Genomic DNA, 13,630 nt, shown 5'->3' on the forward strand with positions numbered 1-13,630 from the left:
CCCTAATACTATGAAAGTTTTTGTACTTTTGATACCGGCCTCTTTCATTCTGTTTTCTAAAACTGGCATTCTTTTTGTACACATTACGTACACGGATGTCTTACAGGGACATCGTGTGCCACTGACGCTGCCAAAGATAGCCTTTGTCAAGGAAGCACGCAGAAACGATGACTACATCGGTTTAGGGGGACTAACTGTATATTGATTACTTCAGATTGCAGTACGAGATAGAATGACTACATGCTGAGTTTAAATACTGCCCTGGGGAATTTTCCTGCAAATTTTAGGCTAATTCACACTCACCAAAACAGTTTTCAAAATACTGCACCATGTGTTTCTTGGAAAGGCACATGATGTAGCAGTAAAGCCCCAGTGATGTTTATTACAAAACTATAAAAAAATGATAATAAGAAAAAAAAAACACAGTTTTCAAATATTGAATTTTTTTCCAATTTTTATCCCATGCTCCAACTTGCTGCTATAAAGCCAAGGGGTGAGGGTGGCTGGGGGTCATGCTAGGGTCAGTATGTAGGCATGGGCAGTTTGGAGATTCATCAGGTTGTATGTTAGCCCTGGGAGCCATTGCAGACGTGCGAACGGTGGCAAATAAAATTGCCTTTGGCACTGCGATTCAGAAACACGTAATTCTGACATGTGTGAATGCACCCTTCTGATTCCATGAGAAAAACTATGCAAATTTGTTCCAGGGATACTCACCAAGAGGCTCTCCACCTTTTGCTTTGCATCAGGGCTGTGGAATGAATGAAAACAAGGATACAACCATTAGTTTATCAAATCAAGGCAAACATATCACTACAGAACAACTATCAACTCCTTCTGCACTTTAACTCAGTTGCCCGAGGCAATAAATAGGCAGTTTGATAGCTATTCAACAAAGCGGGAGATTAAGTGTTTTGTAATGAATGCCCTCAAGTGTCCATCGTGTAATTTCTTCAATATACAGTGTAGATACTTGAGAATAGGCTCAATTTCTAGGTACCTATTCTCTGGAAAACAAGATGCACTGGCTTATTTCATAAATCAGTGGAACTGGATGCATTTATCATCTTTAGGAATGAGGCCATTATAATGACATTTGAAATTTAATTCATGCAGCAGAATCTCACCAATCAACTGAAGGCGGTGCACTATGCATTGCATTATGTATTAATTGTACATACACACCTTTGTAAGGTATTTTGTCAACAAGCATGCATAGCCACACTACGCTAAGAATGGTTTGTTCCAACTGTGACACAAAATATGCAAAGATTAACTATGAAACAAAACAACAACATTAACCACTTGGTGCAGACTTGTTTCAGAGCTTTGTCATTTAAAATCCGACAACTTCCACGCGTACCTGGGCCAAAATTACCTCTGAAAAGAGCAAAGCCTATTTACAGGCACATTACTCACTATTTTCCCCAGTGCTTAATTGTTTGGTTGGCTGGACTTGTTTGTGTGTGTGTGCATGTGTGTGTGTGTGTGTGTGTGTGTTTAAAGAAGTATTAAAGAAGGGAGGTTTCAGGAGCTTACAAAAAATGTGAGCCAACTATCAGGAAAAATCTAACACAATAACCAAACTACAGGATCGCTCCGAGAAAGCAGACTTCCGCCTAGCAGCCATGATAGTATTGTCATTTCGTCGGGAGTATCTTCAACACAAACATAGAGGTAAAGGGAAATCTAAACAATACATTTGGTGAAAATCTGATCATCCCCTGTTAAGTTATTGGGGGATTAAGCTTAGTATATATCATATTTTACAGTATATGGTGTTTGAACTCTAGATGGGGTACTGTGAGTGGAGTATCCAGAAAGAAGGTAATGGTTTGTATACTATAATGTTGGCAGGGTAGATGTCCAGCTTGCTATGTCCAGCTAAAAACTGATCATTAAAGAAAGACCATCAAACTCTATATATCACAGCAGTCACCAGATTATTATTTCCAGCATGATTGGTGGTAGGGAGTCGTCTCATCCCAATACAACTGCGACTGCGACGATGACTCTTCCCCATTCTGTTCCATGGGAGGTGCAAAGTGCATCCCTTTCGTAGCATCCCATGCAGACTTTTCTAATCAAGAACATTAATCACACCCCTTATTTGCAACTATTTAGCTAAAAAAAAATAGTCTCTTTACAAAACAGAGCAAAATATAGCAAAGAAAAAAATGAATTCATCAAATTGATAGGCACAATACAATTCAGACACACTCTTCCTTTAAAAAAACAAAAAACAAAACATGTTGCTATCAACCACTGATATGCGGACTGTTTTGTATGTGATATAGATGGCTCCAAACTGATCATTCTCTGAATGAAAAAAAAAGAAAAGAAAGAAGACGACTAAGAAGGGAATACGGAGCGCACAATCAGGAAATACCCCGACTGTTCTCGATGATCTCCACAAATGCCACCCAATCCCAGTTGTACAGCTACGAAGTCACTGCAAAACATCTGCCTGTCACCAAATGGAGCGGAGGCAAGCTGTTTTATACTCGAGTGCACTAGGGGCAGGTGGTACGTTCAGTACACAACACAGGCAGTGTCCATGAAAACGGGGGCAACAAAAATACAGCTTTGCAAAATTGTTCTTTTCATTCTCATATTTATGGATGCTCATTCACACCATGGCATAAGTGATTAATGTGTTTGTTTACACCTACACATTCCTGAAATCTGGTTTCCGCTGAGGTAATACCATCGCAGAGTTGATAAACACAGATATTAATGAGAACAAACTTTCATGGTATGCATTAATACATGACATATAACTGCAGATCACTTTGTCAATACTTTACTATGTAATTCACAGTGAACAGTACCGACTGCTCGTTGTTTCAATCAATCTGCTTTCAAATTCAATTCGAAAATTAGAATGTAATTTGGAAATTGAAGTCATCATGTCTTTAGTGTCAAACAAAACAAAATAGACATCTCTTGAAAAACTCTTCACACTGTAAAGCCACTTTATAATTGTGTGTGTGTGTGTGTGTAAGGGGGGGGGGGTTCAGACTCCTCAATTAGTGGACATTTTAATAGCCATAAAAACTATCCCAGGTAATGCTGAAAAGCCTCCTCACGGCATTTCAGACAGACTGTTCTTCAGAAGACCTCCAGCAACAATATGTGAACAACACCAAAAAGAATAAGAGAAAATATCTGAAAAGTCCGGGGTCTAAACACTTGGATACAAATGTATATCACAATATTCGTGGACAAAGCATAGCCTAACAATATCTTGTTAAATATGGCCCATATATGTTTTAGCTGGGTTAAAAAAAAAAAAAATTGGATATGGCATTGTAGGTGTAGCTTTGTTGACCTACTCTGTATGGCTAGCGAGCCATGTCCCACTCAGTCTTTGCAGGCATTCATCTTAAACCGCTTTATCAATCATTCAGAACTTGTCAAGCAGTTCAAATACATAAAAAAAACACAAATAAACATTTTGAGACTTTCATATATGAATGTATATATGCCACGCTTTGCTAATCACCAATGACCGTCAAATATTGGCATGATTCAACTCTTACAAAAATCTGTGCAGTAGCCCTGTCAACAGATCATATGTCAAATAAGACAAATTTGTAGTTGATTTTAACAGTTGTAGTAGCTGCAGACATCATGACAATATTGCTAATCTCAACGTTATCTTGTCTTAAATATCGCATTTCCGACATTCCTCACTTCACTAGAAATTCTAACATAAAAGCATCACAATGGTGAAAAACTATTCAGCCAGGGAACGCAAGATATTTTAAACATGACTCCACAGATCATGTGTACCTTAAGCCTTATTCTGAACAAAACTGCATATTGAGACATTTCCAGTGCTATGTTCCATGCACCTAGCAAGGCACCACAAGGCAAAAACTGTGAATTATCCCCCAGTGAAAAGCAAAAATAACCAATAAGTAAATGCGAACTGATCCAGAGGGATTCCAGACTTGTCAAGAACTCATTTGTGGTCCTGTTTTTTATGCAATGTATTTAAAACATGTTTCCAAAATTATGTATTTTCAATTTGCAGAGTGCTAAAAAACAAGAATGGGCTACTTCCATCAACTGCTATAATCCGTCACCGACATTTCACACAACAGCTGTGTCATATATAATAGCGATATGGCTTGTCAGTCAAACATACAATCCTCGATACACATACCCCCCCCCCCCACACACACACACACATACACACATATACCAAGATGTAACGGAATCATGGGTCACTGAAAAACAGTGTAGGTAAAGCAATTTTTTTCCCCCCCAAATGGAGCATGCATGTACTATGCATGTGTTTCATTGAGCTACATTGTAGACATGGAAAGAGTCATGGATATCGCCCAAACAAGTGGCACTAGGCATGATTACAAGAAACAAAAATTCAATTCTCGCCAAAACTGCTTTTAAAACACATAGTCTGCGATAGCTACATTGTATTCTGCCCACAATATAAATACTTCTGGGTTTTCTACACAGTAAATTCAATTGCGAAGACAGCATGATCATACACCATTATAGATAGCAATATGAAAAATACAGAAGGTCAGGGGTACTTTTAGGGTTGGGTGGGTTATGCCAATGCAACAATAATGGGGGGGGGGGGGCTTATTAAGATGCAACAGTACCATGTTTAAATACATCTATAGACACTCATCATCATAGAAGTAATTGGTTGTCTAATGCAAGATTACACCATGCTCTACAATTACCTTCTTGATTAATGTTTATAGAGAGCAAACCACTGGTACGACAGAAATACATCCAGAATTGAGAAAACTCACTGGAAAATACCTCCAGACCACACCTGGGTCAAACATGATTTGAAAAAAGTATACAGGATCCGAATCAAGTTTGCTTCCAGACTTCAAGATTGACATGTACACTGTAACTCCTCCATAAGCATGACACATGTTTCTAAAACATATTTACAAACAAGATCTTCTGTACTGCACCTGTACAAGAGAAAACCCTACATCCATGTCAATCCACTTGCACTCTTTTCTCTCAAATGCTTTTTTGCATTTCCTGATGTCAATGTCCTGGAGTTGTCAGAATCTACTGGATTTTGACGAAAATCTCTCATTTATGATGCTTCTATTTGAAATTAAGAAGGAACAAGTTCTGCCTAGATTGAACAGCATGCGCTTTGACGACAACAACCGGTACGACCAGAAAGACATTCAGGACGCAATTCTGTATCAGTAACTTTCACATGCAGCCACTACATCACACAGATCGGGAAGATGATCAGTCAATGCTACGGATCATAAACGAGGGTAAAATTCAGAGCAGCGTGCATGCCTCTCAAGTGACACAAGATTCAACAGCTGCGTCGGGATGCCGACAAGAATACATGTTTTATGACTTACTGACACGCAACTGTCAAGAACCGACTTCACATATTTGCGCAGTTTGCTCAATGTTTCGCCCGACTGTGGCCTTTTTTATCCAACACACAACCCATAAACCAATGCAATTACAATACTACAAATACTTATTCATTTTTTAAATCCTTACTGTGTTCTGTTCATTGACTGGTGTACACACTGGAGTGCTTTCTTCACCAACTGGCACAGATATCTAGAAATGAATTGTAAAGTACCGTATGTCCCCCAAAAAAATTAAACGGGACCCTCCGCAATGATAACTTTAAATATATAGTGAATCAATCCAAATACAATTTCAGGGTATGAAACTATAACTCATTGCCCACATCTTATAGAAAAAATACCATTCGATTTGCTTCAGTGGTCAAAGAGAAATGAGGAATTTTGTAGAGCATGTCAAGAATCTCTTCCCTCCAAGTTCTGTCTATTGTGTTCACACACAAGAGCATCCAAGTGCTAAACTCGGAAGAATCAGAATCACGACATGCTTTACAACAATCCACATTTCTCTGTGACCGCTGCACCAAATTGAATTGGGTTTTCTGCAAAATATAGCTAAGATGTTATAGTTTAAGACCCAGAAGTAGCATTTAGAAAATTTAATCATATTGGGTGTTAGAAATGCAAAAATCTGATCATATTTTTTTTTTTTTTTTTTTTTGGGGGGGGGGGGGGGCATACTGTATAGTACACAAAAAGTATAGATTGCCTTATCTCCCTAATACCTACATTGTGTCACGAAGGTTTTCCTGTTGGACGAAGGCACATTGCAACAACTGAACGGGCTTGCTTATTATTACGACTAGGTCAAGTTTGGATGATTATTAAATGCAGATGAAAAAGTTTGGCAAGGTAAGTGCCTTTGGGCAGATAAAGGGTTAACTAAGCTGGAAACTTTATGATGCAGCATGCTACAAAGCAGCCGTCCCATAGAATCTTACTGGAGCTATACTTTAATTTGGTATGTGAAACCTTATTAGTAATTTTGTGCCACTCTAGGACAGAAAGTGTTTAATGGGACCTCCATGTAATGGAGAGGAGTATACACAATTGTATATCTAGTATATTTTGGGTTCCATGTGCAACTTTGGTCTGTCTGTGCATTTCAATGATCCAATATGTTTACCCTTGGCCTTGGTGCTTCTAGATTATTGGTTGACTTTATTGATACTTTCATTTCAGGATAGAAGAATAGCAGGACAGAAAGGTGTAAAACGCACTCGAATCACTCTTAATATAGTTTCATCTCATAGCACTTTCGCACTCATGACAGAGCCAAAACGCAGTGCTAACAATAAAAGAAAATAGATGCTTAAAATGCCTATTCCCTTCATTTGTCCAGCCTCACACTTTCATTTGTGCATAGTATGCTCATATGTACATGCATACGGCAGGTATTAAGTTTTGGCAGACCATGTAACATTTTTAATTTTTGTCGATGATTGAGCAATTGTGGCACTTCTGGTGGGAAGACAGTAAATACAATGTGTGGGATTTGACACTACATGTATGTTGTACAAATTAGAACACTGAATGATTTTGACTTTTGTTTTTTAGAGTCGGCAAGAATTTTTTGATGAAAATAACTGCAATACATGTTTATGAGTGGTGTATTATTTCTGTCATACAGCAAAAACATGTCCTTGCCTGGCGGTACTCCTAATCAACGTAGAATAAAATATTATCTCTATTCTGAGCATCTCAAAAAATGGAGCTCCAGAAAAATCACCTGAAACATGTGTGAGAACCAACTATACCACAAACTCCACTTTTCAATACCAATACGAGAAGAGCAATGATAGTTTTTTTTAAAATAAATTTTGATTGATTTTATATGATACATCATCATTTTATAAAATCATAAGCAATGTCATTCTCACATCAATCTGTCAAAGTTTTATGGAATAAACAGTTTCTTAGAGATTTAAAGTATCACGGTGATGGGGGAACCACAAGGTGTACTCATATCATGTGGCCACATACAATCATTACAAACAACAGGGCTCACTGTATCGGCAAACTACACGCCTGTTTCAGTGACGACGGTGAACACGAGTGCTCACTGTCAAACTTTGTGAGTGTGATGGTCCGTCTTTCGATTGTGGCTGCAACATAATCCCAACGGCAACGAAGCTACGGGTGCGCAAGATGATCTCTTAAGAGTGCTACCTCAAGCGACATGAATGGCTACACTGCATCAATCATGTGTGCATGCAGCCATGTTATCAAGGTCTGAAGATTCTCCGCAACTGGGTTTTGGAGTACGCTCCATTTAGCACTTCATCTACATGTGCATATCACCATTACATACATGTAGTAGCTTAAAAGGGATGTTGGTTTTAAAACATATAGCATCTCAGGAATGTATGGTTTTTGTTTGTAGTTGTTGCTATTTTTTGTTCCCCACAATGTTTGTTTGATTTTCGTTCTAGTCTAGAAAATTGTGCAATGCTGTGTAATCATTCAGACCCAAGCAGCATCATTAAACTGGTGCACTATCATTGGCCAAGTGGAGATCCCTTAAAAGGTGGCATCTGTGCATTAAACCTACTGTACGATGTCAGCTTGTGTTTAAAACACGTTTCAAAGTCCAGGCACGGATCTCCAGTGATCTTGGAAGGCCTATTTCATATTGCATGGTATTTGTAGGGGGTTTTTTTTCTTCTCTTTGAAACATATGCAGTTGAAGGGCTCTTCCAGACCTCTCAAAAATTATTCTGAAAAGAAAGAATACAATTTTACATATAAAGCACAACAGTGAAAATTTAATCTCATTCAGATATTCAAAAGTAGTTTTGAAATGTGAATTCGCTGACATTTGCCAAACAGTTCTCAAACAATTGATAAGAATATGCAAATGAGTAAGCTGATGATGTCATCATGTCACAATTTTCCGCTGACAGTATGCAAAGAAAAAAAAAAAAAACGAAAATTCAGTCTTTATGCAATGAACTTGTGAACATATTGCTGATTGATTTTGATAAAAAGTAAGCAGCTCAGACAGAAGAAACTACTTCAAGACATATCATTTTCCAGAGCCAGACTAAAAAGAGAAAAAGAGAGAGAGAGAGAGATAGAGACCCATGAGTAAATGCCGAATTGATCCACAGGGGTTTCAGACTTGTTAAAGAACTCGTTTGTAATCCTGTTTCTCATACAACGTATTTGAAACACGTTTCTAAAATCATGCATTTCAACATGCAGGGTGTTAAGAAACAAAAATGAGCATCATCCATCAACTGCTATCTGGCAACGACACTTCATACTACAGCTGTGTCATTAAGAATATGGCTTGTCAATAAAACCTATAATCCTCAACATAATTAACCTCCTTCCAGCCCCCCCCCCCAAAAAAAAAATATATATATATATATACAATGTACTTCCATAAGCCTGTTGTTGAACGGTCAACATTTTTATGCTAGAGCTGATAAACAGCAACAATTTTACAGTGCATTCTGTGATGAAACTCTGACATTGAGGCTATTTTGGGGGATGTCGTCTGGATCACAAAGTCATTTTAGATGCAACAGGTTTAATGAAGCTCCTCAAATGAAAGGGGAAGGTCAATTGCCATCGTAATTACCATTATGCGCAACTGAATGGTATAGAAAATGGCACAGGAAGCAGGGTAAACTGCTTTCCTTAATATGCTTTTTTTTTTTCATTAAACGCTTAATATAACAAAAAGGTATCTATACTTAAATGCAACTACTCAGTGTATAAAAATTATTGTATGATCAAATTTTACCTGAAAAAAAAAAGAAATGTCCTTTCTCATATTCAGTAGTAATGGCAATGTAATCTGGAAAACTCAGAGGGGAGGCACCAGTACTTTTGAAATCATCAATTTTCTATGACTGTACTGAAGTTAAAGACAATATATATGGACTTGTTTAGGCAATTTGCTAACTTCAGTAAAGGTTTTTATAGAAGAGTTTCTTGTTATGCAGAAGAAAACACAAAGATTAGCACAACTACAACCTACAACATTGTGAAACTGCACTTTATAGTCCTCTAAAGCAGAAACAACCAGAGCTTCAAGTGTTATCGAGAGGTCATGGAATGCACTTTCATTGCGACAAAGATCCTAAAGACGGCCAAAATTTTGTTGAATTGGGAAATACAATTGATACAAAACAAACTAATAAACTAATACTGCTTCCTGTGCCATTTTCTAAGAGAAAAGCACACACATGTACATCACCAATCTGAGTCTGAAGAAAAATAGCTGATCAAAACAGGGCGGAATAGTTTGATTTGAATCCAAGAACGTTTGTGCCTGTCAGCCAAGTTTTCCTCCTTTTAATAGTTTGCAGCTATAACAGAGAAGACAAATGTACATGTAGCATTTGCAACAGATTGGTAAGGGCATTAACACACTCTCAACAAAAAATATAGTAATTTTAATATGGAACTGACACATGATGCCAACAAAAGGCATTCCCTGACATTTGATGGCAGAGACTCCAACTCTCCCGTTTTCGACGGGAGATCTCCCGCCGAAAACCCATTTTTGCAAAATCTCCCATTCTCCCGCTTGAGATTTGATTTCTCCCACCCTGGCTCTGTGTCTCCCGGTGGAAAGGATTTCTTACTTATTGCTATCGTATGTTGAAAAAATAAGCCTTAGATAGCACCAGAGAGCATCTAGAACCCTAGGGACTTCACGCTTCGCACACATCAACTTGGAGTCTCCCGTTTGCCAGGGGTTTCGGGCGGGAGAATCTCCAGATCAGAAGGTGCTTGGGGTTGGGGTCTCTGTGATGGTTATTTCTTTTGTAATTACTCCCACCACAACTCTGGAAGCACTTGTCAGGTTTTCCCTTGTTCATCTGGAGGCTCTGTATGAAAAGTCTGATTGGGAGCAGCAGGCAAACTTTCTTCTGCATCTCGCAAAAAACCCTGAAGCTGTATAAAAATCCTCGGGAAGATCATTGGTATTAAAGGGATCGTACAGTTTTGGTTGAGATCTAATTTCAGGTTTCTAACATTTTTTGGTGAGATAATGAGAAACCTCTTATAAGATATGAAAGACCATGTCATTCTATGAGGAATTCAACGTTTATTTGATGAAAATTGGTTTTGAAATGGCCGAGATATCCAAAAAAGAGCGACTCTGATAAAGTGTGGGACCCACACTTTATTACGATCGTTTTACTTGTTTTTGGGCGTTTCAGTCATTCCAAACCTGATTTTCATCAAATAAACTTTGAATTCCTCTTAAAATAGTATGCTCTGTACTATATCATAAGTGTTTTCTTGGTATCTCGCAAAAAAGTTAAAAGCCCAATTCTCATCTCCACCAATACTGTACTATCCCTTTAAATACCCACTTGCACATGAACTCCAGCACGAATACCCACTGGACACAGCCCCAAGATCCTCTACTGTGTGATCGATTTGATTATCAAGTCACAGCGCATCATGGTCGAGACTCTCTGCTGTAGAACACATGCAAATTCTGGAGGGAAAACAATCTTTTACATATAATATAACCGTACTTGGACACTGCAGCACACAGCTCAGGAATGGTACACAGCGAGCACGCTGGAAAGCATGCTGCACACGCTGGCAGGGCTAAACGAAGGCATGTGTTGATAGCTCATACATTGTAGCAGCACATCATGTTTCTTAACCAGAGCATCATGACTCAGCCATACAGCGGTTGCCATTTCTGCGCTAAATTCAAGAATCTGTGCGGACCACATCTGTTGACGTTCGAGGTGTTGTATATTCAAACAAATAGCGTATGGTCTTTTCTTGTGCAATAGAACAAGATTTCGCACTCGGTGAAAGATGAGGCAAATGTCTGTTGAATAGAGCACCTCTATCTTTCATCTCGTGCGAAATCTTGTACCATTGCACTCGTAACCATTCACTATTTGTATATAAATGTAGTAATATATAGAGAGATCAGTGATAAGCTATGCACAATTCATTACGGGATTACCGAATAAATCTCGTGTTCAGGTTTGAGTTTCTGCAAGAAACTCAAACCTGAGTCTTCCCCCTCTGAATAATATATTTCTTTCATTATCCTATGCCTTGTCCGCCTTGGACTACTTAACATAACAATGTTGGAATTTCGGAGCTTGGGTATTTGTTCCCATGTTCATCGTGTCACTGCCGGCAACCAGGGACAGCCTGGTGGTAGTGTCGCTGCCCGGAAAGCAGTAGATGACAGGTTCGAGTCTCACTGGTTCCTTTTTTTCCGATATGTTTGTTAATTTACAGATCAGCAGTTGCGATCTTTAAATTTTTCATTTGTAGAGGGAGACAAACTGAAGAAACTCAAACTTGAGCCTTCAACCCCCCCCCCCCCCCCCCCCCCCCCCCCGGAATAATGTATTTCTTTCAATATCTCGTGTTATCACTACCCTTTTTTTTCCTCCAAATTTTGAGCAAGTTTGCTCTCATCTCGTGTTTCCACTTTGTTGATTTGAAACCAACTCATCTCTGGTTTATTTTATTTTTTTTCCTTTGTGGAAATTCCCTCCTTTGCTGTCATAATATGTATCAAGAACTGAAAGTTCATTTCTGTGTGGCTCCACATGCAAACTAAAGGTACAACAAACTGTAATGTATTCATCACAAACTGAGACAGGCATAAAACCTATTAAGAAAAAAAAACAAGAAATGATAATTCTTCATCCAGGTTCCACATACCCTGGGAATTTTCATCAAATTTCAGTACCACAGAATTATTCCCAAGTTGTCTTTGTTTCTTTTCATCAACAGGAAGCAATAAAATATGTGAAAGGCCGGCCGAGCTCAGCAGAAACATTGCACGGAGCCTCGCGCACAAATGTGGTCGGGAGACGATGGATCGACGTGGCTTACTGTCTAACACAAGGAATTTCTTTTGCAAACTTCAAAGGGGATGATGGGTCTTGCACTGGCAGCTCAGTGTGAGATCATTTCTGCTGGAATCCCTCCCAATTTCTGAGAATTGTACACTTTTAAGAGGTGGGAATGTAACGCTTCCACAGTGGGACACACTTTGCAGATTTGACAAAATAAACTTTGATAGTTTGAAAACATGTCTATTGTCCACCCCTTCTAATGTAAACAACCTTACACCAGATCACATCTCTACAATGAAAAGGATTTACTTAATATAACACTGTAGCTGCAACAGTTGCATTTAGGTAAACACACAGTGAATCGCACATGCGAATGCTATGCATCCACTGAAGGATCTTCATTCCTTGGTCAGAGATAAACAGTGCCAAGATTCATAAATGCCACATTTTAATACAGTACCCTGTACCTTCAAATAATGCTTGTAGAGCAGAAACAAAAGTTTTCAATCCATTCACTGTGCATCATCAAAGACAACTAAAAAAAAAAAAAAACCTAAAAACTAAATCCCATGCACCATAAGAGCACTGGCAACTTGTTTACATTGTCATTTAAGAATTATAAAGAATGGGGAGATGCGATACGTATAGAATTAATAGCTCGTTGGCAAACATGGAAGCAAAACATTCCAAGCGTCTATCCAAATCACACTGAATCATATTTTCAGAGTTTTACAAAATAGCATGAATTTGATTAGTGGACAGATGGGTTTGATGACATACAAATTGTACATCATATAAACCATCATTAGACAGGGAAAATGAGAATCTAGCCATGCCATAATTTTGCCAATCATTACGACACTCATATTGTGCATCAGGGATACACATGTACACAAATATTATGCTACTATACATACACATCAATACATGATAACAAAAAAGGGCAAATGTTTTCTTTTCATTTGTATTCTACTTTGAAGTATTGCATGTCATGTGAAAATTGATTAAAATAGCCGTGTACAATAACGTGGCCAGTCAAGATAAGTTCTAACATGCTTTGACAATAGAAATGCAACATTACAATGTACTTTACAGATTATTTTATGAATATAAAAATGTGAGTATATGGAGTCAAGCTTTCAGAGAAGGCATTGTGGGCAGACATCATGCCAAATTACATTGGGAAAGTTCAGTATAATGGACAGAGACATCTTGTCAGTAATCAATGCTTTATATGATATGACCAATATTTCTTTAGAGCTCACGGTATAAAGTTAATTTTTGTTTCTTGTTTCTTCCTATTTGTACACGTATAATTGCTTACTCCAGTGTAGCTCTCATTCATATGGGCAGCAAAGGAACTGTTTTCACATCCTAAGTTAGATTCAAATCTCTATTTCATACACAATTAACAAACATCCTATTTGT

The 13,630-nt window shown here is 38.2% G+C and overlaps 1 protein-coding gene across 1 annotated transcript in view; it reads right to left on the reverse strand.

The window, feature by feature from the left end:
* Positions 1 to 13,630, reverse strand: part of LOC139741164 (uncharacterized) — a 77,147-nt gene that overhangs the window by 32,287 nt on the left and 31,230 nt on the right. Inside the window, exon 2 of the mRNA XM_071651757.1 lies at positions 718 to 751. Within this exon, the coding sequence (XP_071507858.1) occupies positions 718 to 751 (34 nt within the window). The remainder of the gene's footprint in view (positions 1 to 717; positions 752 to 13,630) is intronic.

Source organism: Diadema antillarum, unplaced genomic scaffold, assembly GCF_040938485.1.
Source record: "Diadema antillarum isolate AM-2024a unplaced genomic scaffold, OU_Dant_1.0 seq00000908_RagTag, whole genome shotgun sequence".
NCBI lineage: Eukaryota > Metazoa > Echinodermata > Echinoidea > Diadematoida > Diadematidae > Diadema > Diadema antillarum.